The sequence below is a fragment of the Notamacropus eugenii genome, chromosome 1 (genome assembly GCF_028372415.1).
Source record: "Notamacropus eugenii isolate mMacEug1 chromosome 1, mMacEug1.pri_v2, whole genome shotgun sequence".
Classification (NCBI taxonomy): Eukaryota; Metazoa; Chordata; class Mammalia; order Diprotodontia; family Macropodidae; genus Notamacropus; species Notamacropus eugenii.
The window spans coordinates 177,451,576-177,475,658 of NC_092872.1; the positions used below are offsets into that span (position 1 = coordinate 177,451,576).

Here is a 24,083-nt window from a genome sequence, read left to right on the forward strand (position 1 = left end):
CTTGCCCAAGATCACATAAGCTCTTCAGCAGCACAACTAGAACTGGAAGCCAGGGGTCCTGCCTGGTCAATGCTGTCTGGTGCACTATACAGCCCTTCTTCATTGAAATTTGGTGAATGAATAAAAGAAGTCCTGTAATCAGTCCCTAAAGTTTTATTTTTTAAGTAATTTTTTAGAGTGCAACATAAAATTTCACAAACTTCAGTAACTTGTACAGCAACCCCTAACCTATAGCAAAGGGTTTCTTTTTCTTCCCAAGACACCTGTCTTTCAGATTGATAAAAAGGAAAAATTTCATGGCAACGGTCTACAAAGGCATGTCATAGAATTTGAAGTAAACAAATATAATTAAATGAAAAAAGTACATGTCCTGCTTCATTGTTAAAACATTTTAATTTCAATCTTGCCTTTGTTACAAAACATAGAAAGCTCTATCATCCTATAACCAAGTATAAAATTGATGACCAAGGCACCACATTTTCTCCCCAAAAACAAACAGGCACTTGTCAACATTCCATTTTAAATTACTTACACTTAACCAAATGTTACTGTATTAAACACCAAAAATATATGAAATCCAACTTTTTCATATAAAATGTCTTTAAAATAGTAAACTTTTTCAACACAGTAAAAAACTGTGTAAGCCAAATTCTACCTATCACCAGGGCATCCATCCCCCACAGACAAAACTAAGGTGTTTAATGGGGTAGCTAGGATGCATTTCCTCATTTTATAATAATGTTTAGATACCAGGAAAGGGGAACATGATTTCCAAGAGCAGCCATTTCCTGAGAGGAAATGTTTCCCACCCACATTAGCTACATGATTTAGAATTGTCCCCCCAATAAAATTGTACATGCCAAATAAAGGCTCAGTTAAAATCCTGTTGAATCTTAAACCTCATATTCTGCCAGTTTTACACTGGAAATGTTAAAGAATGAATAGCCAGATATTACAAAATTATATCAGTTATGGTATTGTAAGCTTTTCATTCCCCATAAATGTAACACTGAGGTACTGAAAACAGTTCTGTGCACAGATATGCTAGAGAATATAAAATAAATTATCTTTATATTTAAAATGTTTCCCCAAGTGCCATCAAATTACTCTGGTTACTTATAATAAATTATTCAGTTTTAACAAATTAAAATGTTGATAAACACAATCATTTCAATTATGTAACTGCACTATTTCTGAACTATAGCAAAAACTGTCCAATACCTCCAAAAAAACTCCTCTTCCCTCACCAGTAAGGTAAAATGGTAATGTTTACTTTTCTGATGTGAAATGCCCTCCAGAATCAGTGTAATACACTACATGTGGCTTAATGGATAAATACTAGTCTCTTGCGCCAACAATGTCTGCCAGTTTCTTTAATCTTAATTCTCCCCCTCTCTCCTGTCATTTCTAAAGTGCACACAGTTAGATTGGGGGAGGGGAGGAACAACTTGTTTGTTTCATCATTCAAAGTATTTGCGAAAAGTTTATACTTTTCAAATTTATTTTGTGGTAAAATATACCAGATACATATCCTGAATGTGTGTGTGTGTGTGTGTGTGTGTGTGTGTGTGTTTTTTTCTGGGGGCTGTTCAGAAACTTCACCCATGAAATGTAATCTAAAGGTTCTTTGGTTAATCTGTGAATGAAAAGATTAAAAAATCATGCATACTCTATTTCAATAAGAATGAAAATAATGAAAACCCCTGCAATGTGGTTCTCGTGCATAATTATGGAAGCTGTCCTTCCCTGAGTACATAATGCTTCTCAGAAGTCCCCATGTGCCTATACTGCTTTATCCTGAGAACTCGTTCGTTATTCCAGCAAACCTCCGGCCTCAACAAATGAGGTTAACTGTCCCATTCTGTGTTATTCTGCTCTCCACTGTCATCCTCCTCAGAGTCTGCAGACACTCTCTTAATTCTCTGGAGAGCTGCCTTGATGCTTCTCTCCAGCTCATTGGGTAACTCTTTGTTGACGTTTGTGATGGGCTCTTGATGAACCTTCTTCAATTTAACCCCTTGCTTTATAGCAGCCAGAATGCTATCTCGGACTGACGTTCCTGGAGTGGGCCTCTCTCCTTTGTGGCGAAGCATTTCACCATGCTTTAAAGAAGCCAAAACCTTATCCATAGTTCCTGCAACATATTAAAGACAGTGATAATTATTATAAAAGCAAAAAACTTCTCCAAAGTGGGTTTAGGTGCAGTACTCTCGTTTACATCATTTAGATACAAGTATATTTACATGTAAAATGATTTAGGGATTTAGCCAACAATCCATAATGGGTTAATGGTGGTAATATTAGGATCTACTGCTTCTTCTTAGAACTGACCCTCTCTACCCTACAGCTAATTCTTCCAATTCAAATCCATGAGCAATACAGAACAGATGCACATATAATGGTAGCAGCATTATTATTTTCTTAGACAAAGTAATTTAGTTCATTTTCCAGAAGTGATTACTTTCTTTTAATATGTATAAACTTTATATTAGGCTTCTTATGAGCACCAACAAAGGGTTAAAGGAACCCCAAAAGAAGAGTTACAGCAGGGTGAGGTATAACCAAACGACTCCAATGCGATGAAACACTCCCTCTAACAACTTTGGCTCTTCTTTTTCTAATCTACACATGTTCCACATAAGTGAAAATTTTCTTATTTTTATTTTTTTAACAAGCCCTGAAAATATAGATAATAGATAAAAAATTGATAATAAATAAAATAGATTTAAAAAAAGATAAAATTCTCTGTGGTTCCATTTATATAGCATGCCCTGTATTCTATTCCCGGGTCACAAAGCTGGACTTCTCTAAGCTAAAATCTTAAGTACAAACTCAGTTTCAGCCTGCAAGCCTGAAGTTAGATGGTCTCTGCAAATGAAAAGGTCCACAATAAAACTTCCAATGAGCAGCTCAATTACGGAAGATCTATTTCCTAGGTCTGGCACGGAATGGACAGCAGGACTCGGTGCCTCCACTGCACTTCCATAAGCACCCACTTATGCTACACTGGAGGAATTAAAGTGTAGCAGCAAATTATAGATGACAGGGAGGGGCGAGGGGGGGAACCTGAGGCCTCAGGACACTCTAACGTGGCCTTCTGACAGAGTCCATGTTTACAGAACAAATCCTTTTATTTAAGGGAATTTGTTATATGACGTTTGGATTCAAAGCTGGGGCCCCCACCGTTTGTGAAGAGGAGCTCCCAGAGCTGCTTGGCATCTCCCTAAAATCATTAGGAAGGTCACTATGAAAAGATGGGGGGGGGGGGGCGGAGTGGAGAGAAAGGTGGTAACAATCACATGCCTGAACAGTGAGAGAACTTTGCTGGCAACTCTGACAAACAAACAAATCTTTATGGGTTGATGTGTTCTGGCGGGGAGAGGAAGGGAGATGAGAACAGTATTGGGCTTGGAACTTTTATCAGGTAAAGCTTCTAAATTCAGGTCTACGGGCTGGTAACTCTTGGGATTTGCTATGACTAGCTAAAACATGATTTTACTTTGGATTTCAACTTGTAAACTGAATTCACAGTCTGGTTCAGGGAATGAAAAGATTTTACAGTCAAGGTCCAATTATTCTGGTGATTGCTTCTCACCACTGTGATCTGATTTTTTTTTTTGGTATAATATATATAGAAACTTTGGGTTCTGAGGCCAAATTGCTACTGCTATGTAAGGATCTGTACATACTCTAAACTTTCAGGCACTTTTGCTTTCTTTCATCACTTAAAAGAATAAAGCCATGCAATTTAGTTTCACAATAACAATACAGAGATTTTCCATGGCACATAATAATGTAAAACACAGATACAATAAAGCTTCTGATAACCTAGAACTTGGACAATAATCAAGGGCAGGGAATATTTTTGTATTAACACAGAGCCTTGCCCATAGGTCCATAAATGTTTGATAAATAAATATAAAATGACAAGAAAATAAACTTGGTTTATTTCATCAAGTATTTGTCAAGTACTCATAACGTGCTCAGCACTTAGGAATACAAACATTGTTAAAAACACCTCTGTACTTGTTAGGGTCAATACAGATTTATTCTAATGGTCTAAAACCACAGCTATATAAGAATGTATTCAGAATAAATTATTCTACCAATGATCAAGATCCTTACCTTAATAAAGAATGACTTAATTATGCTCCCTTTGTATTTTTACTAAGGCAGGAAAGTGTACCTATTCATTTTAGAAAAAGTTGAATGCAACAAAAGTTGAAATAAAAAGGATATTCTACTTATCCCTCAATTAAATCAGCCAAAATCAGGAGTGCTATGACAGTATTTTCCAAAGTAAAATATACTGATTTTCCTTTAGAAAAGCAAAAACTAAGTTTTCCTTACAAATAATAAAAGTTGTGGAATCACACTACTGTAACTGACACAAGATCATACCAAATAATAAACACCTCTCCAAAATCATAAATCAGTATGCTCTCAGCTTAAGAAACTTGTAAAGACAGATTCATTAATATCCTGAAAGATCCCAAATCATTTAATTCTTCAATGTGGTCATTTATCAATAACCATCTTAATAAAAAACAACTTTGTCAATATAATCTATCAAACTCAAAATGCTGAAGGGCTGCATGATTTAAAAACAAAACTTGCTAACAGTACTATCTAAAACAGAAAACTACTGGAATATTCTGAGATTGGAATGAATTTAGGGCCCTGTTCTAAACTGGGGATACACTGACAATTCCAGATACAGGAAATGGAAGTTTAAATTATCACAGCAAGAGACAGAAATTCCAAATATTTACCTGTACAGAGGTTTAAAGAACTTTTAGAGGGATCATATAATCTTCCAGCAGTTGATTCACAGACCAAGGGAAGTGGCTGACCATCATCCTTCAGAGGTGTTATCAAGTGTGCAGGCAGAGATGAAAGTGGTGAGGAAGGAAGAGGTGGTGGCGGAGGTGGTGGGAGAGGTGGTGGGGGAGGAGGAGGGGGCGGTGCTGGTGGTGACATTAGTTCTTTGCTGGGTTCTGGACGTGGTGGGTCTCTAGATGGAACCAAAATCTGAATAGGGATATTTCCAGGACCATTTTTACATTTAGATGTTTTCAAACCTCCAACTTTGGATGAAGGAGTGTTTCTTGTTTGCTCAGAAGATAAATGGACTATTGATAGCGGTTGAGAAGCTGGTGATGAGATTTTCTGGGAAATATCTTTAGGCAATTTTGGACTAACTGGTTTTGAACAAGATGTTTTAAGCACAAACTGAAGTGGACGTTTCTAAGAAAGAAAGAAGTTACATTAAAAATTTGCTAAAAATGCCAACAACAAAATTTAACACAAAAAATTTAGTAATTCCCATTTACGTAGCACTTTAAAGTTTACAAAGGACGTTCCTCCCATCAGACCCTGACAAAGGCAGCCTAAGTATTATTAACCCCACTTTACAGAAATGAAATACTTTGCCCAACATTAGTGGGGCAACACTAAAAAAGGCTTGGATCCAGTTACTGCAGTTATAAAACCAATTCTCTACTAGACATAAACCATCCTTAGGTACTTACAGTCTACTCTCATATAAAATAACTTACAGTTACACAGCACTTTCTTCTTAACCCCCCTGTAATATATGTAGTAAGGCAGTTTTCTCCTGATTTTCTAAGTCAAAAATTTTCCAAGTCAAAAACTGAGCACCAGGACTCAAATCTCCTGATGACAAGATCCCTTAGCTTCCTCAAGATGGCACTGAAACTTACAAAGAACTTAATAGGAGAATTTGGAGAATGTCTGATAACGTTTTAAATATTCATTAATTCATTTATTCTAAGCAATTACCTCAGACTACACAGCCTGCATTATAGATGCAACTCAAGAACAGCATTTATCTAACAGAAAGGGAAAACAAGTCCAAGTCACAAGAGTGGTGGTAACTCACAAACAATCAGTAACGCAGAGCTGCATGGACTCCAGGATGAGAAAAAGGTCTTACAAATCACAGAGGTTTCAAAGAAAAATAAATTATGAAAACAGACTGATTCTATCTGGTCACATACCAAAGTATCTCCTAGTACCTTATAATATATACCAGTACTGGCCAGTAAGCAACTTATCTTGACCAATAGCTAATGTTTTAAGTTGAAGCCCTACTTAATTCAGCTATGGAATTAATGCCTTTTAATTCTACTTATACATCTGAGACTTAATATTCTGCTTCTTCAACAGAAATAATGTTTTTTCAGAACATCCTTTTGATTCTCATGGCTTTTCTTTTCTTTTTAAAAATTTGCATCAAATTTAATTTCAATAACTCAAACTTACCCCTAAGCAATTCTCACAAACTGGTGCTGAAAAAAACTCTTATAATGCAGCAGACATTTCACCTGTTTATTAGACAGTTCCTTTTAATGTAAAAATTCATAGCTTTGAAACGTAAAAGTATTATACTTGGGGATATAAAAGGACATGAAGCATAAACATCTTAGTAGTCATCTAATTTTGGAAGGCTTGTTTCTTGCCTTCCTAAAATAAATCCTTAATAGTTATGAGAAATTCAGAATTTGTTTGAATCAGATGAAATGCTCTTCAAATAAAAAAATAATAAATTATGGAAACCTAATCCGTGTCTAGGAATGTCAATCTAGACTAAGGTCTAGATAGATAAGGCATCCAACTAAATTTAAGAAACATACAAAAATATCCATACTTCTCATGTACCAAATTTGTCAAAGTATTTTCAGCTAAACAATTCCATATGATAAACACTGTTAATATTTCATGAAAAGTGATAAATATATGAGAATAGTATTTCTTTAAAAACCTCAATCAGCAAGTCATTTACAATAGGTGATTTTTCATTATTATTTTATTCAGAGGTTTTAATTTAAGTAAATGGTCTATTTTTTATTCTTCCTGACAGATTCTATCTTTCAGATGCTTCTTAAAGGAAGATTCACCCCTCATTCTTGAATGCTGCTTTACTCCTTGAAATATTGCATATTTTCTTCTGTCTCTCCCTTTCTCTTAAAAACTTCATTCTCTACTTCTGATCCTGTCCAGACTGTGCTCTCACATTCTGAGTGGTGCTGGGCCCCAGAGCCGGGAGCCAGTGGGTCAGACAGCTGGGGAGTGGTGATTCTCTGGCCAGAGACACAGTGGTGAATGGGGTGAGTGAAGAGGGGGAGGTGGGAGGAAGGGAGGGAGTATGGCTATTTTCTAAATTTAGATCAGTGATTAAGTTGCAGTAAAAGAAGTAAGATTACAAGCTGCCATTTCTCATCTCTACTTCTCCAGCACACAGTATGCCCTCAAATGTTTGCTGAATTGAATTTAGACTATCTTTCCCTCACAAAAACTTCTCCAAAGTATAAACGAGATAATTATTTCAAGTATTTACCTCTTTAAACGATTTTAGGCGTTGAAGTGTTTTCTGTCGTTCTTGGCTTATCCATTCTTGTTTTTCCTTCTCTTCTTCTTTTCTCTTGTTTCTTTTCTGTATATAAAAAAATACATACACATTCATAATCTTTAAAATGCTTACCTCTATTATGAAAAACAAAGGTGTCTAAATCTCCTCACTGCCACCTGACAAATGCTCAAACCGTGAGCCACGGAAGGAAACGGAAGGTTTCCTGTTCTTTATTTCAGCACTCTGCTAGCGTGTAGTGGCATGCTGATCAGGCAACGTTCTTCAGCTACTCACCATCTGAACACCATGATGCTGATGAAACTGCTTTATGTTCTCCTGTGCCTGCTGTAGTTTGTGATGATGACTTTCCTTGCACTGATCCTGTCATGATAGAACAAACACACAACTCAGTCTGACTTTTATTTCCGTGGGTCCTATTTTAAAGAGTTAGTAGCATTTATGTTAGAGGTTGCCTACTCAAGACACCAAGCAAGCGTGAGTTTCCAGTCTTTCCACACAATGCTGCCTAGTGCTGAGGAATGGAAGAAGAGACTCTCCACCCAAGCGCACGTGAGATTTGTTGGGCAGTTTCCCTGACTGTGACTAGGTTGTGTTCCAAACGGGTGAAAGGGGGTGGTCAAACACACAGCGTAGTCTCAATGCCTGACAAAAAGCTGTAAACAAACTTTACGCCTGATAATTGGGGAATGGAATATTACTGTGTCCCAGGGAATGAAGACTACAAAGAGTTCAGAGAAACATGAGAAGTTTGTATGCAGTGATGCAGCGTGAAGAAAACAGAGCCAAATGAATAAGTATAAATATGTCAATAAACACCGAGAAGCAACAAAACTCTGGTCAAATACGATGCTCAATGTTATGCCATACTATCCAAGCTATATCTATCTCCACAGATTATATATATATACCTGTGTGTATATATTTCTATGTGCTCGCCCATATACATACATATGTACTCTCCTTTCCGTGAATCTGGGAATGTACTTTGTAAATGGGTTTGTTTGGAAATATTTCTTGTGCCAAAACATGTATCAATAATTTAAGTCCATTTTACTAATAACATAGCTGAACTACATTATTAATAATGATTAAATGCAAAAGATATTTTGTGTAGCTTTATATATGACCTTGAACTTATCAAGTTATCACTGAACTACATCTGATCACCATTTATAATAGTGTCTTGAAGGATATATTCTAAATTCAACCTCATATGTTAGAAACATTTTCCCTCTCTTGGAAGGCTCTCAGAGGAGGTTCAATCAGATGTTCCTGATCACCAATAATTTCTAACCACTGAAGCCTGCACCTCTTTTCAATCTTTCATCTTTTTCAACCTCAAAAATTCTATAAATTGTATGGGAGAAGGCACCTGTTGTAAAAGCAGTTCCTAAATACAGTAACTATGACTTTGGAAAGTGAAATGTTATTTTTCAAATTCTCCTTATCCACTTATGTCATGCTATGCTCATTTAGAATTGGGTAAGTCAAGAGGGAAGCTAGCTGGTATATAGTGGATAGGCTGCCCAGTCTGGAGTCAGGAAGACTCATCTTCCTGAGTTTAAATCTGGCCTCAGACACTTACTAGCTGTGTGACCCTAGGCCCATCATTTAACCTTGTTTCTCTCAGTTTCGGTCTCAGTAAAATGAGCTGGAGAAGGAAAAGGCAAAGCACTCCAGTATCGTTGCCAAGAAAACCCCAAATGGAGATGATAAGAGTCAGACACAACTAAATAACAACTCAAATCTCAACAAACATAATTAAACTTATTATGTCATAACCTGACCCCTTTGAGCACACCCAAAGTCCACACAAAACTGCCTGTGGTGGATGCTTTTCTTGCCATTAAAGTGAGATAATTCTTTAAGTATTTTAAGCTTCATTTGTATAAAGATACTTAAAGAAAAAAACTCAATGACATTGGGAAAATGAAACTTCATTTTAAAGACAGGTGAGATGAAGAAAGTTATTTCAGTAATATATAATTTAAAGTAACAATTTCTTTTACAATAGCTAATTACAAAACCAGTAAAGCACACTTGTAAGCATTCCTTACAGATATTCTCAGCAATAAAGTCCATTATTTTTTAAATTGCAAGAAATTATAAACAAATTGTGGTGAATTCCTATTATAGCAATTGGTATTTTTTTAAACCAATACTAATTCACCAAGGAACCTGAAAGAAGAGCTCATATGAAGAAACTTAAACATGTATTTAGTAACTGGAAATACTGTATAATTTCTCACATTTTTCTATGGTTACTATGTTGCTAAAAACTTCAGTTTTTAATGCATTTTAATCCATCAATAACAGGAAATCACAGTAAAGGAAGATAAAAAGATTCCCCCAGCACATTTACTTTCTTATTCCTGAGATAGGCTCTCCTTGCACAGATGGTCCCTCGCTTGGATTCGAGCTGCTGGGATTGTCGCTTGAGTGTCTTCATTTCTGAAATCTGGGAATCCTGTTGTCCCGCTAGATGATCAACAACTTTAAGTTCCTCAGGACTTTCACATGTATCATAATAAACAACTTCATCCTGTTTCTCTGGAAACAGGAACCATGAAAACAGTTTCAAAATTAAGTCCTTAATTTATAAAAGAACCTGGGTGAAGAATGTATTTAGTGAACACTAAAATAACTCAGTATTTTTTAAAATCAAGAAAACTTTTTTTGTCCAAACCTATGATTTCTTCCCTTCCCCTCCCCATCCCTCAATACTGACTAACAATTTGTCTGTAACTTATAACCTAGCAAAGATGCCTGATGTATTGAAAGCACTAGTCACCTGCACAAGGTCACATAGCTATTCTGTGTGAGGCAAGATCCGAATCTAGGTCTTCCTGACTCCAAATTTCAACCCACATGATACCTTTTGAAAAACATTTCTTAGATGCTAAATGTCTAAAATGTTTAAAAGTTAGTTTAAAATTTTTAATGTGAAGTATATCATTTGTAAGAACTGTTTTACATTTAACACTGTCTCTAGTTACTAGGTACTGCACAGTTTGTTCTTTATACACGTACATCTTACCTTTTATGAGTCGTCTTACAGTGTCTAGCTCTGTAATAAGCAGTATCTCTTCAAACTTCAATATCTCAAGCTGAACTTCATACAACTCAAGTTGAACTTCATAATACTGCATTTCTAGTTCATCTACCACATCAATGTTTTTCTCTATTTCAGAAAGACCTTCTACCTTATTAATAAAAAAAGAACATAATGTCAATAAAAATAATACATTATGAAAAGCATATTTACAGACTGTTGCAATTATTTTCTGACAAGCAATAGATATGCGGAGAAAAATATTGCTGTAGTTTGCCTATTTAATGTGACAAAAGTGCTAGTACATTGTGACCAATTCAAGTCCATTTATAAGAGGTCATCTTTAGCTTTTCCTCATCAACTGTGAAACACTTGTCTTAAGAAACTGATGGAAAAGGAACAGTGTATTATGTAGTAATTTCTTATTTAAAGTCATAGAAGCCCAGGAAAAGTTATATGGTCATGACCCTATAATGAATAAATTAACAACAATTTCAGTGCACCATTAATAAAAAGTGTGCTAGTGCCCTGAAAGTATTAATTCACTGCCCAAAACAGCTTATCCACTTTTGTAATGAGTTTTAATATTATTACAAAGGGAATCATATACCACAAATAGGTTAAATGCTGACTTTCCCATCTCTAACTTTATGGAAAAAAACCTAGAATAGCATAAAATTGCTCTCTGGCAATTTTATATTGGCTTATTCCATACCATTCTCAAAAATGTTTTGAGCTCCTATGAAGAAAGGTGCTACATATATTGGAGCAGCAGAGTTATTAGATCAAAATCCCATTAGTTTTCACCTTACCTTCTTTTTAATTTCAACTCTTTTTCGATTCAAGCATAGTTCTTTTGCTCTCCTGTGTTGTAGAGTCTCTCTTGCTAACATGTGTTTCAGTTTTTCAAGTCTGGGAGCAGCTAAGGCCCAGGTGGCTTGGCCAAATCCTTTCTCATCCTGCTCCATCTGTTTCTGCATTACTATTGCATTAAAATTTTGAAGATAAATGACACAAGAAATCAGGGATTTGTATAACAATTAAAAAAACAGGTCCTTCCCTCAACTTTCTGCCCATTGTCCCTAGTTACACATATGGATAATAAACCATAACGATGCTCTTGTTCCCATCTGCACCCTCTTAAAAAACAGAAAGAGGGAAGAAGGAAGAGTTGTTCTTTCTATACATAGCAGATCCCTCTCTGTATGACTTTTGAAAGCAGGATTGAAATGACTTATGAAAAGATTTGTGTTGTATACAGTACCATCTCATTGTAACTCCTAAATTAAGGGATGAATCTGCTAAACAACTCCCTCTGAAAACATGTACTACTTTATTACTCAACTAGTTTCAGTGTGCTGATAAATCCTGCTACTTAATCTAGAGCAAGTGGCAACTGTCAACAACAAACATGGCAAAATGCAATTTTAAAATCAATTTCATCTAAAATGCTTTTAAGAATAACCTCCTATCCTACCAATGAAAGCCAAAATCTGCTATTTAAAAAAATCCACAATACTCATTTTTTAAAAAAGAATTCTGCTTTTCTAGCCTTACCTGGTACATATGCTTTCATTTAATCAAAATTGGACAGTTTGGTGGTACTCTAATGGTTTGACTATCGTTTAATCCTATTTGCCTGAACATCTGCAACAGTGAATACTGCAGAAACAACTTCACTCTTAAAATGAATTTTGGGAGGGTATAAGTGTATGTAGGGAGTAAGGGGGAATAAGGAAGTGAAGCGAAGCTGGCAGTCAGTAGTAAGACCTCTTCTTATACCAGCCTACAAGGTGGATTGCAACTTTGAAAATACTTGGAATAAGGTCAAGTGACTCACTCATACCCAACTACTATCCTGTTTCAGTAAGAACATGGGAAGTCATTCAAAGTCACATGTGGTTCAGAGAAAGCTGTTCCTTTAAAAATAAAAAGAGTTGACTGCCACAATTTTACAGATATCTAATACCGAAGCAGATGTCTACATGACATTCTACTGTTAGAAAATAAGACTGTTAGGAAGAACACCAAAATCCTGCTTCTGATAGTTTTAACTCCAGTAACACTGGAAGAAATGAAACTCATGCATTACTGGTCATGGAGGGGTGAGAGAGAGAGACAGACAGAGACAGAGAGACAGAGAGAGAGAGAGACAGAGAGAGAGAGAGAGACAGAGAGAGAGAGAGAGTGTGTGTGTGTGCATGTGTGTGTGTGCGCGCGCAAAGTCTATGCTCTATCACAAAATTCTCTGATGCTTACTAGCCAGTGCATTTACTGTTTCCTTAAAATACTTCATAGTGATGTCCTCAATAGATCTCACAGCTTCTTCAGCCTGTCTGGTCCATTCCTTGGCCTCTTTCTGCAATGCCTCTATTCTTTTAGGGCCCAATTCATCAAACTCCAACGACTTCTATAGAGAGAATGAAAGAACGACTTCAGTTCAATAGTACATAATGGTAATATGGATGCCAAAAGCGTTTTGCAGGATTCTAAATACCTTTGCCCTTCATCTAAAGTAGGCAGCCAGAATAATTTTAGGTACTTATTATTACTTTTCTCCACAAAATTTTGGCTTCTCTCCTAGTATGGAAATAATACCCTAAAATTTATATACTACCTACTTGGGAGAAAAAGTACAAAGTCATTTTTTTTCTTTTTTATGAATAAAGAATTATGCTTTCTTTATGTACAAAACCACATTGTTTATAGGGACAGAATTCTGAAAAAGCAACATCATTGGCGAATATTTTATGGCTATGAACAAGAGCTCTTCTGTGCACAATTCTATAGTTCTCTTTTAGAACTGCGGAACATGTGTGTAAGTTCCTCAACTCATTAAATTTGATAGTGCTAATTCCATCCTTAAGTTAATTTATATTGAAATAGTAATTCTAATTGTAGCCTAGCTTTAAAATCTTCTTCTATAAAGTATAATTTGCCAACAAAAAGAGGATGAAAAAAGTAGAGCAAATTCATTAAAAAACAAATTCATTTCAAAAACTGCAAATGAAAAGGATGCTTATTTTGTAAAATAAGTCAGAGTGGCATGTATTTATATATTCATTTAGCACTGAGATACAGAAATCTCTTTAAAAATACCAAAATATGGCTTGTTTTTAATGTGTATTGTTGGGTGAAGGATGAGAGTGGTACGATGGACAGTACAATGAACCAAGAGTCAAGAAACTAGGGTTCTTGAACTCTGCCACCAATCTTCTTTTGAACTAAGATGTGATAACACTGCTGTACAATATCTCTATTTCATTTGTGAAATGAAAGCAATAGTTGAAAAATTGCTACAGAGCTCAAATGAGAAAATAGTATAAAGTACTTTAAAGAAAAGCATAAAACATTATAAAACAGATTATCATTACTTAATTTCCATTGCCTTCCCAGACCAGTATAGATATACTAATAAAATATGCCTCTATGGATAACTAAAGTAATTTGCCAATATAAAATATATTGTTATTTATTTAAACACAGTTGGTAAAAATATTGCTTTGCAAACAATACAATAAACATAAGAAAAATATGAAAGAAAACATACTGAAATTTCTAGCTTGTATAATGTTGCAAGCTCTCGCATATCCCTGAATGGTTGCAGCAAATATTGGTAGAAGTTTGTTGCCACAGTAACTAATTCCTGGTAAGCTTCATCTTCTTCTTCATAAACTTTCATTAACTCTATCATCTTGTCAGCATTTTTATGCCTGTGAATAATCTAGAAGATAAAAATGATTTTAAAGGTTAGCTACAGCAGGTTTAATGAATTGTACAGAATAGAATGACCATAACTACTGTAGTCAGTACAAATTTTATAGGTTTACTGATTTTTCCCAAACCATGATTCTCCTTTAGTTACAAGCCTAGGTCCTCTAACTCTACAAAGCCAGTTATTTTTTCCGTAACACACTGGTTCTCATAAAAATGTTGGATACAACTTTTATAATATGATTAATTTTGAAAGTATAATTAAAGTTGTATGAATTAACTACCATTTTAAAAAAACAAGTAAAATTGGGTTAAATTCCCCTTCCCAATCTTCTCATTCCCTAAAACATGCCACAAAATATAACATTAGAAATCATATACTAAGGTTAAACTATTAAGCTTAACATTTAGTCTTTTATAGTGAAAATGTACTGTCATGTCTGAAGATGGAAATATGCCCTAAACATCCCCACCTTCCATCTGTGAAGTGAGGGGAGAGGGGAAAGACCAGGTGACCTCTGAGGCCTTTCTAGTATTAAATTTTATCATCTTAGCCTATGAGTTTTTGACTTGGGGCCCATGAACTTTTTAAATAAATTTTTTGATAACTGTACTTCAAAATTGGTTTCCCATGTATTTATTTTATGCATTTAAAAAGACTGTTCTGAGTTCACTGGCTTCACCAGCCTGCTAAAGGTGTTTGTGACAAAAAAACATTAAAAGATCTGTTGAGAGATTCATATCTATTACAGACATATTATTTATAATTTTATCAAAACCCTTCTGTAATGTATTTTAGTCCCAAACTATGACTTTTAAGAGAATCTTTTAAACTCTAGTATTCTGAGAGGTGAAAGGATTAGCTGAACAATTTTGGATTTATCCTTGATAAAGCCTTCATTACTTTAAAAGATTTCATTCCATTCCTCCCCATCTTCTTAACTCCAAAAATAAAGAATCCAAATCTTAGTTTGCCCTCATGTGCATATCCATTCCCCTAACCATTTTCACCTGCCCTTCCACATGTGTTTCCAGTTCCATCAGAGAAGCTTTTCATTACAAAGACTAAAATTTCATGAAGTATTGGAGGATACACCATGGCTTTATGCAAGGTTGGGATGCTTTTCACTTTGCTTCCAATGTACCTTCCAGATCCCAACATTTCGTAATTTTAATTTTAATGCCAACTGACTACTAGATGCTTCTACCTGGATGATCCATTAGATTGTCAAATGGGGTATGTCTAAAACTGAACTCATTCACTTGCTCAAAGCTTCATCTCCTGCGGACTTCTCTAATTCCACTGTAAGCACCACTATTTTCTTAGTTACTCAAGGTCATACCCTTCTAGTAATCCTTGCTTCTCCCCCTCATTCCACATATCCAATTAGTTGTCAACTCTGGTTGGGTCTACTTCCAATTGTTACTTTTGCTCCATTCACCTAGTCACCATCTTAATTCAGACCCTAATCATTTTCCAGTTTTTCCTTCCAATATTCACTCAATTGCCAAGATAATCTTTCTAAGGCACAAGTCTATCCATGTTCCCCTTCTCAAAAACCTTCTCTTTATTTCCTCTAGAATAAAATGCAAATTTCTCACCCTGGCATTTAAAACCCTTTATAATGTAGATGTAACTTACATATCCTACTTTATTTCACATTACTCTCACACACTGCAATATAGATTGCTGCTAAACCAAACTATTAGCTATCCTTAAACTCATCTGCTCACACATTTTCATAAATCATCCTTCATACCAGGAATACACTGCTTCATTTGGCTTGCCAGTATCCTTACCTTTCAAGAGTGAGGTTAGGTACTATCAACAGAGCCTTACCATCCAGGAGTTGGCTTGCTTTTAGTCATGAGCTATTTGAATTCTGCTTCTGAAAACTTTCTATTTGTCCACAATCAAGCTCATTCACCATTTTTTTTTGCGCTTTCATTGTCTTATGAAATCCCCCTATAGCATCTTCCTTGTTCCTTCGCTATTTATAAACAGATTTCAACTTTTACTTCTATTTGCACATGCCCAGTCAAGGAGATTGTGTCTCCACCTTCCAAAGTTCAAAGGATCAGATTTAGGGCTGGAAGGAACCTATAATCTATAGTCCAAGATTTAACCTGGAAAATTTTAAAAGATTTATTTTGATAATTATATTTCCATATAAACTGGTTTCTTCTGTAATCCTATGTATTTCATTATGCATCTAAAAACATTCTGAGAAAGGGTTTATACAGACTTTGCTTGTGGTATAGTAGATAGAGTGCTAGGCCTCCACTCAGGAAGACTCAATTTTGTGAGTTCAAATACCACCTCAGACACTTACTACCTGTGTGATACTGGGCAAGTCACTTAATCCTGTTTGCCTCAGTTTCCTTATGAACTGGAGAAGGAAATGGCAAATCACTTCAGTACCTATGTCATGAAAACTCTTAATGGGTTCACAAAGAGTCCAACACAACTGAGTAACAAAACAAGACTGCCAAGGGGTCTATGGCACACAAAAAGACACCGTTCTTATGGCTTCCCAACATACACCTTCCAGAATACATTAATGCCAATTTCTGGATAAAAATGTTTGAAATTCTGTAAATATCAACCCTTACAGCAAACCGTAAATGGAAAGCTCCCTGTATTCAAACAATTAAGTTCATCAAAGGATTGGCACTGAAAATATTTATTTCTCCGGGTGTCAATACTGTTACCCAGATGTTCAGGAGAGGCACACTTGCTTTAATTAAGTTAAACTCCTGTAAAACTATCCTTACAGAAGGTAATGACTCACGATAGGATTAGGAGAGAACACTGAGGTGAAGGCTTGAATGTATAACCAGGGTCCAACTCCAAGAATTAGCCTTTTAGCATGGGCTGATTCTCAATCCCTAAGCCCAGGAGCCAGCGGCTTAAACCTCACGTCACGTGGGGCGGACCCCCCACAGAACTTTAATTGCTTTGATTTGCGTTGGGCAGCAAGCAGCCCCTCCCCCCTGGGGGCCCACGTGCTTGTCACGTTCTCCTGGAGCCAGCCGTGCCCCCGAAGGCCTGGGGCCCTGCCCCTTCCAGCTCCGGCCGTACCCGCAGGAGCCGCTCCTTGGCCCGGCCCACGTGCCCCTGCAGGCTCTTCTTCCGGAAGTCGTGCAGGTTCTCGAAGTACTCGTCCCCGGGCTCGGCGTCGGCGGCGAAGAGCGAGTCCAGCAGCATCCTGGCTCCGCACCTGTCGGCCGCGGCGCCCAGGTAGAGCTCCAGCTGGCGGCAGCGCTCCTGCAGGGCCGCCTCGTCGTGCGCCGGCCCGGCCGGGAAGAGGAGCGCCCACAGGCCCGGGCCGAGCTCGGGGGGCAGCGCGGGGAAGCAGGCCTCCAGCTGCGGGCTCACGGCGGTCAGCTGCCGGTGCACGCCCTGCAGCTCGGCCACGGAGAAAAGGCCGGCCCAGCTGAGCGGTCCGCACGCCTCTGCCTCCTCCGCCTCGCCCGGGGCGCCGCCGCCCCCCGGGGCCGGGCCGAGGCCCTCGTGGTGCCGCCGCTGCCGCAGCCGCTGCTGCAGGGTCCGGTTGTGACAGGTCACGGCGAACTTGGCCTCGGGCTCGTTCCAGGCCACCATGAAGCGCAGATTGGGCCGCTCGGGCTCCGAGAACAAGTTCTCCTTGACGGCCACCCAGCCCTCCAGGCTGTCCAGCCGCTCTTCCGCCATGGCCCGGCCCTTTCTGGGAAGGGCGGCAATGGGCGCTCCCCTCACGGGCCGCAGGGCTCGCAGCTAGAGGACCGCACGAGCGCGGGGCCGCTCCGCCTCCTCGCGGCCCGCGGCGTCCTGGGCCTCTCTTCCGCTCGCGGTCTCCCGGAGGTGCACCGAACCGGGGACATTTTCTACCGGGGCGAGAGGTCCCAAAGCCGAATCACCCTCCGCCCCTCCCATGGGCCGAAGCATTTCCCCCGATACTCCTCCCGCTGGCGGGGAAGGAGGCGGGGCAGAAGGGTCACTCTCCACTGCCTCCCCTCCCATTGGCCGAGGCTCATCCACTAGTGCCCCTCCCATTGGTCGGGTCACCATCCACCGTCGCCCCTCCCATTGGCCGAAGCGTTGCCCCGGTACTCTTCCTGCTGGCGGGGAGGGAGGCGGGGAGAAAGGGTCGCTCTCCACCGCCGCCCCTCCCATTGGCTGAACCAGGGCAGGGGGAGGAAGAGGAGCCTCCACAGTCGCGGGCTCTGCTTTGAAACTGCGGGGAGTAGAGGCAGGGGGCGGAGCCATACCATTTTGGGGCAGGACCCGGATGCTGGGTTCGGTGCCCCTGGGAGGAGGGGGTATCCCAAATGTCTTCTTCCTCTTTTTCGTCTCCCTCCTCCCCCCGCCCCTTTACAGTTTCCCCTTGTAGGATCCTAGAATCGTTGACCTAGAGTGGGGAATTAAGACTCCATCTAGTCCAGTCCCCCCATTTTATAGATGAGGAAAACTGAGGCTGGTGGCGGCGGGGGATAAGCCTCTCCCTCTCCTGCGCTTCGTGGCCCCGTTGGCAGCGTTCTTGGCAAAGGCGCTAGAGGGGTTTGCCACTCTCCCCCTCATTCCCCAGAGGAGGAAACTGAGGCGAACCCAGTGACGTGACTCGCCCAGGGTCACCCCCTAGGCGGTGTCTCGGGCCAGATTTGGACTCCGGACGGTGACTCCTGTCCACTCCGCCCCCTAGAGAGGCCGCGGTGGTGGATGCCAAGCCTGGCCTCTGCCCCCGCGACCCTGGGGCGTGCCAGGGAAGGCTTGTGTGCAGGCTGTCCGGCTCACTCAGAGGGTGCTGAGACCACGAGGGAGGGCCCGGGCCAGCAGACTGAGGCAGGAGAAAGCCAAGGACTTGGTGCAAGTCACTGGGTCAGTAAGAGCCTGCCGTGTACCCGGCTCTGTACCAAAGGGGCAAAAGCAGCCCCCTGCGGGAGGAGGGACAGCATGCAAACAGACGTGCACGAAGCAAGCAGCACACAGGACTAACAGGAAATTCTTTTTTTTTTGAAGATAGACCAACTCCCTTTATTGATCTGATGGTCAGAGTATTTATAGACAGAAACTGCAGGCCTACAGGGCATCCTGCTGGTCTCCTGCCCTAGTGATTTAATCAGTCTTATCTCAAAGACTGTGAGCCCAGAGGGCATCTATTTTACATATGCCATGTTTTCTGTAATTCTCTTGTTTGTCATGGGGGGGGGGGGGGCATGGAGAGCCATTTGGGATGATAACGAGCATGGTCTCAAAGAACTGTTTCTTGGAAGGTCTGTCCTGACCTTGTCATCCACACTCCACCCTGGCCCTCAACAAATACGTAGAGCTTTGATACTTATTTTTGGTTTTTCAAGAGGTAGTATTATGAAACCTTTCTCCAAGAGGGTAAACAAAGGCGGGGAAGGAAATGGTTGCCCCTCCCAAGACAGAAGCCAAGTCAAAGTTCCTGAAGGGTGAGAAGGCTGCGATGAAGCATGTCCGTAGCCTCCAATAGATGAAAATCCAAATATCTCCCACTGTCTGGCAATCCAAGGCACTTTAGGTTTAAAAACAGTCCAAGTACCCTCAGAAGAGTCCCCCAAGGATAACAGGCTTGATCACCATGCTATCATCAAGTGTTGCTCCACCACTGAGTCTGTTGTGAAGATGTTCAAACACATCCCCCTGGTTAATCTTTATGAATGTTAAGGTCAACAAACATCAGATCAAGCAGGATCCAGGAAGGTTTTCTGGGACACAAACTTAAGGATAGTGATGTAGCTCCTAACTGCCCGCTTCTGCTCGTGATCCTTCTCTGCAACCATCCAGGTGTGCATTTCCTCTAGTATGAAGTGAAGATCTTCTGGATTGTGATTTTTGGAGATTAAGTTCTTTAGCAGCCTATCTAAGGTGCACATAATATCCATGTATAGCACCTGTATGTCAGGAGGGTCTGCTAGTAGACAGGTGTGCCTCTTCAGAACCTCTGACAGGGGCAGTTTATACACACTTTGGCAGCAAGTGAAGAGGATCTTGGATTTCTTTTCATAGTCCAATGGTGGCCTCAGTTTGCAAAGTCCTGTGAGGGTGCACGTGACCTGCTGTCGAGTTGTAGTACAGAGTGTGTCCTCGGGGTCCTTATTCATCAGCACCAGTAGGCTGTCCGATGAGCTCAGTCACCTGAGTGAACTCATAACTGTAGGCCCCATTGTTCCTGCTGATGGCCCCCACCAGCTATTGGGTGGCATCTAGGAAGCTTTCTTTGAGGTTGTCATCCCAGTAGCTATTGCGGAAGAGGAAGACCATTCTTGAAGAGATGTTGTCCACTCAAGGAAGGATATTCTGTTTGGCCTTAACTGCCATCTGCCCATAGGACAGAAGAATGGTACTGCTGGCCCACTTCCACTTTGGATCCCTTTCCTCCTTAGTTGCCTTGTCACAATTTGGATTTCCTTTCCAGGGGGCCACTATCACCAAAAGACAAGTTCCTTTCCTGGATCATGTCCCTGCTCAGGCGCCAGATGTAGCGGATGGCCTGTGTCCCTACACGGCTCAGTGATGTAGTGAAGAAGAAGGACATGGGAGGTGGGAGAAGAAAGACCAACTCCCCTAATAGGAAATTATTAACAGAGGGAAGGCCCTGGAATTAAGAGGGGTTGGGGACAGCTTCTAAGAAAAGGTGGGATTTTGGTTTGGACTTAGAGCAAGACAGGGAGGTCACTGGTCATAGGTGAGGAAGAGTGTTCCAGGCCTGGGGGACAGCCAGAGAGAATGCCTAGAGCTGAAAGAGTGTCTTGTTTGTGCAAGAGCCCAGGCCAGGGTCCCTGGATGGAAGAGTATGTGTAGGGGAGTAAGAAGACTGAGAAGGAAGGAGCGCCTAGTCTTTGATGGGGAGGCAAGAGAACATGATCTGAGATTCTGGAATGCTAAGACACTAAAAGTTGGAGAGGATAATGCAAGCCACTCTAGGTCACCACTTTCCTAGCTACCAGGGTGTATAACTGAATCTATCACCCTTCTCCCCATCATGGAGTGGAAGTTCCCGTGCTCTGGGCCCTCTCTCTTCCAATATTTTTAAAGTAAATATTTTATCTACGATTTTTAAAAAATCAACAATGTGGTCATCAATTTCCAATATCTTCTGCCATCCCCTAAAGAGAACTGTGTCCCCTGTACCAAAAAAGTAGTTATATAAGACAAACCACCATATTGGCCATGCATAACAATGTATATGACTCGTTTGGAATCAAGAGTTGGATACCACTCATTAGATTGTCAATTCCTTGAAGACAGGGACAGTCTTTTGCCTTTTTGTATCCTTAGCACTTAGCACAGTGCCTGGCACATATTAGATGTTCAATAAAAGTTTGTTGATTAATTGACTGAGAGAAGGAAGGTGTGGTTTTACTACTCTTCTGGAATCTGCTGCAGTGGACTCAAGTACCTCAAGTCAGGGGACTACATAGAGAAAGAAAGTTACTAAAAGTCATGTTTAGGAAAAGAGAATAATGATTTTCCACTGAAAACTTTGCCAAGTGCTCATCATCTTACTCATCTCCCAAGTCGGTTACTTTTGACAAGTAAACAAGGGACTTCCCAGCTCTGACTCACTCTCCCCCTATAGGAATATCCTCTCTTTCCCTTTCTATAAATCTAGATTACACTCGAAAACGATGCTTCATGGATGAAACTTCGTGATGTGAATGTGAAAAAAATGTCAAAAGAGAATTATTATTGCTGAGAAGGTCCCCACCTACATACAGTACATCTGTTAAGACTCTGGATTCCCAAATCAAATGGATTGCTTCCCAACTGCCTTCACATTTGGAGCTTTCTATTTTACAGCACACACCCTGCTCTCTGCACTCCCCCCTCCCTGCCCCCCAAGCGATCCCCACAGTCTGTGGGCTTTTCTGAATAGAATTCAGATTCTAGGAAGTGAGACTCAGGTAGTGCTGAGGGCTTATTCAGGTTATTCAGGTAGTGCTGAGGGCTTTTGTCAGCGAGATGATTTGTCTAGTCATCTCCTCATCTTGAAGTCACAGTTATCTTTATAAAACAGTTTCAGTTTTTGTTTTGCCCAGGTTTTTTTTTTTTTTAATGTGGTCTTTCTGATAGTCCCGCTTTTGCCCTAGTGATATCTTATGTGAAGAATTACAGTCAGTATTAAGGCCATTGATGAGCTGCAGAATGTCCAGAGCAATACAACCAGGATAGTATAGGGTAGTGTCTCTTAACTTGGGGGCTATATATAGATTTCAATGTAATTGGTTTCCTTTGTAATCCCATGCATTTTATTCTAAACATTTTAAAACTATTATGAGAAGGGGTCCATAGCTTCACCAGACTGTCAAGAGAAGTGAATGACACAAAATGGTTAAGAAGTCCTAGTCTAGGACCTCAATTTCATGTCATTTGAGGCTAAGTTGAAAGAACTAGGAATATATACTTTCAACATGTAAAAACAACTTGGTTAACAAGAACTAGCTAAAATAAGAAGCTACCAAATAGTTGGCTTTTTTTTTTCCTTCTTCCTCATGGCCACACAGGTGAGTTATTCTCTGGCCCATCACTATCTTCCCCATGCATCCTCCTCTCGGGTGATCTCTCTTTCAGGAACCATGCCACCACATAGTAATGTCCCAGGGTCTTTCCCACAACAGGCCCTGCTGTCTCAAGGTTTGAGTCTCCTTACCCACTTTCAAATGATTTTAATTCAGGAATAAAAAATGCTGGTCACAGCTGTGGTTGAAGACATTGTAAAGCCATGCCTGTCCTTAAGTATTTTCTCCCAGTCTTTCCACATTTCCCTTCCTTCTCTCCTACCTGGCATGAAATTCCTCAAGTTACCATTTGTGGTAGCTTGAATAACTGTAGTGGAGTTATTGTCAATAATGAAAATGCACAAATGAAGAAGACACGTTTCACCCAACTGATTGGTTCTCATGCTCAAACTGAAGCCCAAGCTTCAAGATTCCCAATTAACAAATTCAATAAATATTAATTAAGTTACTGCTTGATGCCAGACACTGTCTTAGGGTCTGGGGGACACAAGGACAAAAAAAGAAAAAGTCTCCCACCTTCTAGGACCTTACAAAAATCTGGTTTATTTTCTACTGTACCAAACAGTATTTCTTTACTGTTACATGCTCTTACACTGTGCCACAGTATCTTATCCCCTATAGACCTCAGCCCAGTCTGTGTCACCATGAGGGTGGTAGAAATTGTTAGATGACACAAATCATAGCCTGATGTGGTAATTTGCCATGGAATGCAATACCTCTGTGTCAGTGAGTGCTTTGGGATTTGAAACATTCAGGGAGAGACTTGAATAACTTTTCAGCATCCCTAGGGTAGGGGCTAGACCTGTCAGGTCTCTTCCAACTCTGAGACTGTGAATTTTGTAAATAGCCAAGGTAGGGTCACAAAAAATCTGCACATTACTACAGTTGTCCTTTCGGTAAATTAATAAAATATCTGTCTTCAGTGGGTTTCCAGGTTATTGTGTTTTTAATCACCAGTCTCTCCAATTTCCGCAGAATAGGTTTGTCAGGAAGCAGTAAATGGAATTATAAACTGCTAAACCTTGCTGTTTCTCATTTGGTTTCTATCCCATGTTGAAGTGATTGTAGGGCTTCCATATTTTTATTGACAATTAAGGTCATGTGATCCGGAAGCTGTTGATGAAAAGAGAGGGTAAATCAGCAAGATTCATTAGAAAAGATCACTTGCTTTCTCTCAAAGAACTGGGGTTAAAATCTTCTCTCTTCTACCTGTGTGACATTGGGCAAGTCACTTACCCTTTTGAGGTCTCAGGTTCCTATCTATAAAATGAAGAGGCTGATTTATATAATCTCTAAGTGAAATAATATAAACCATCTAAAAATCAAGTTTTTTACACCTAACCACTTTAAATACTCTTATCCTTTGCAAGTCTTCCTAGGTCTCATGTCACAATAATA

General features: G+C 39.8%; 1 protein-coding gene across 1 annotated transcript; it reads right to left on the bottom strand.

Moving 5' to 3' along the window:
• Positions 1–374: 374 nt before the first annotated feature.
• WHAMM (WASP homolog associated with actin, golgi membranes and microtubules) lies at positions 375–18,080 on the bottom strand. Its single transcript, XM_072619714.1, has 10 exons — positions 17,242–18,080; positions 13,996–14,169; positions 12,705–12,855; positions 11,258–11,427; positions 10,431–10,596; positions 9,756–9,943; positions 7,667–7,753; positions 7,361–7,456; positions 4,773–5,247; positions 375–2,134 (listed from the first exon to the last, which is right to left on the bottom strand). Exons 1-10 carry the CDS (start codon positions 17,851–17,853, stop codon positions 1,848–1,850), a joined length of 2,406 nt encoding a protein of 801 aa, XP_072475815.1. The 5' UTR covers positions 17,854–18,080; the 3' UTR covers positions 375–1,847.
• Positions 18,081–24,083: the final 6,003 nt, after the last annotated feature.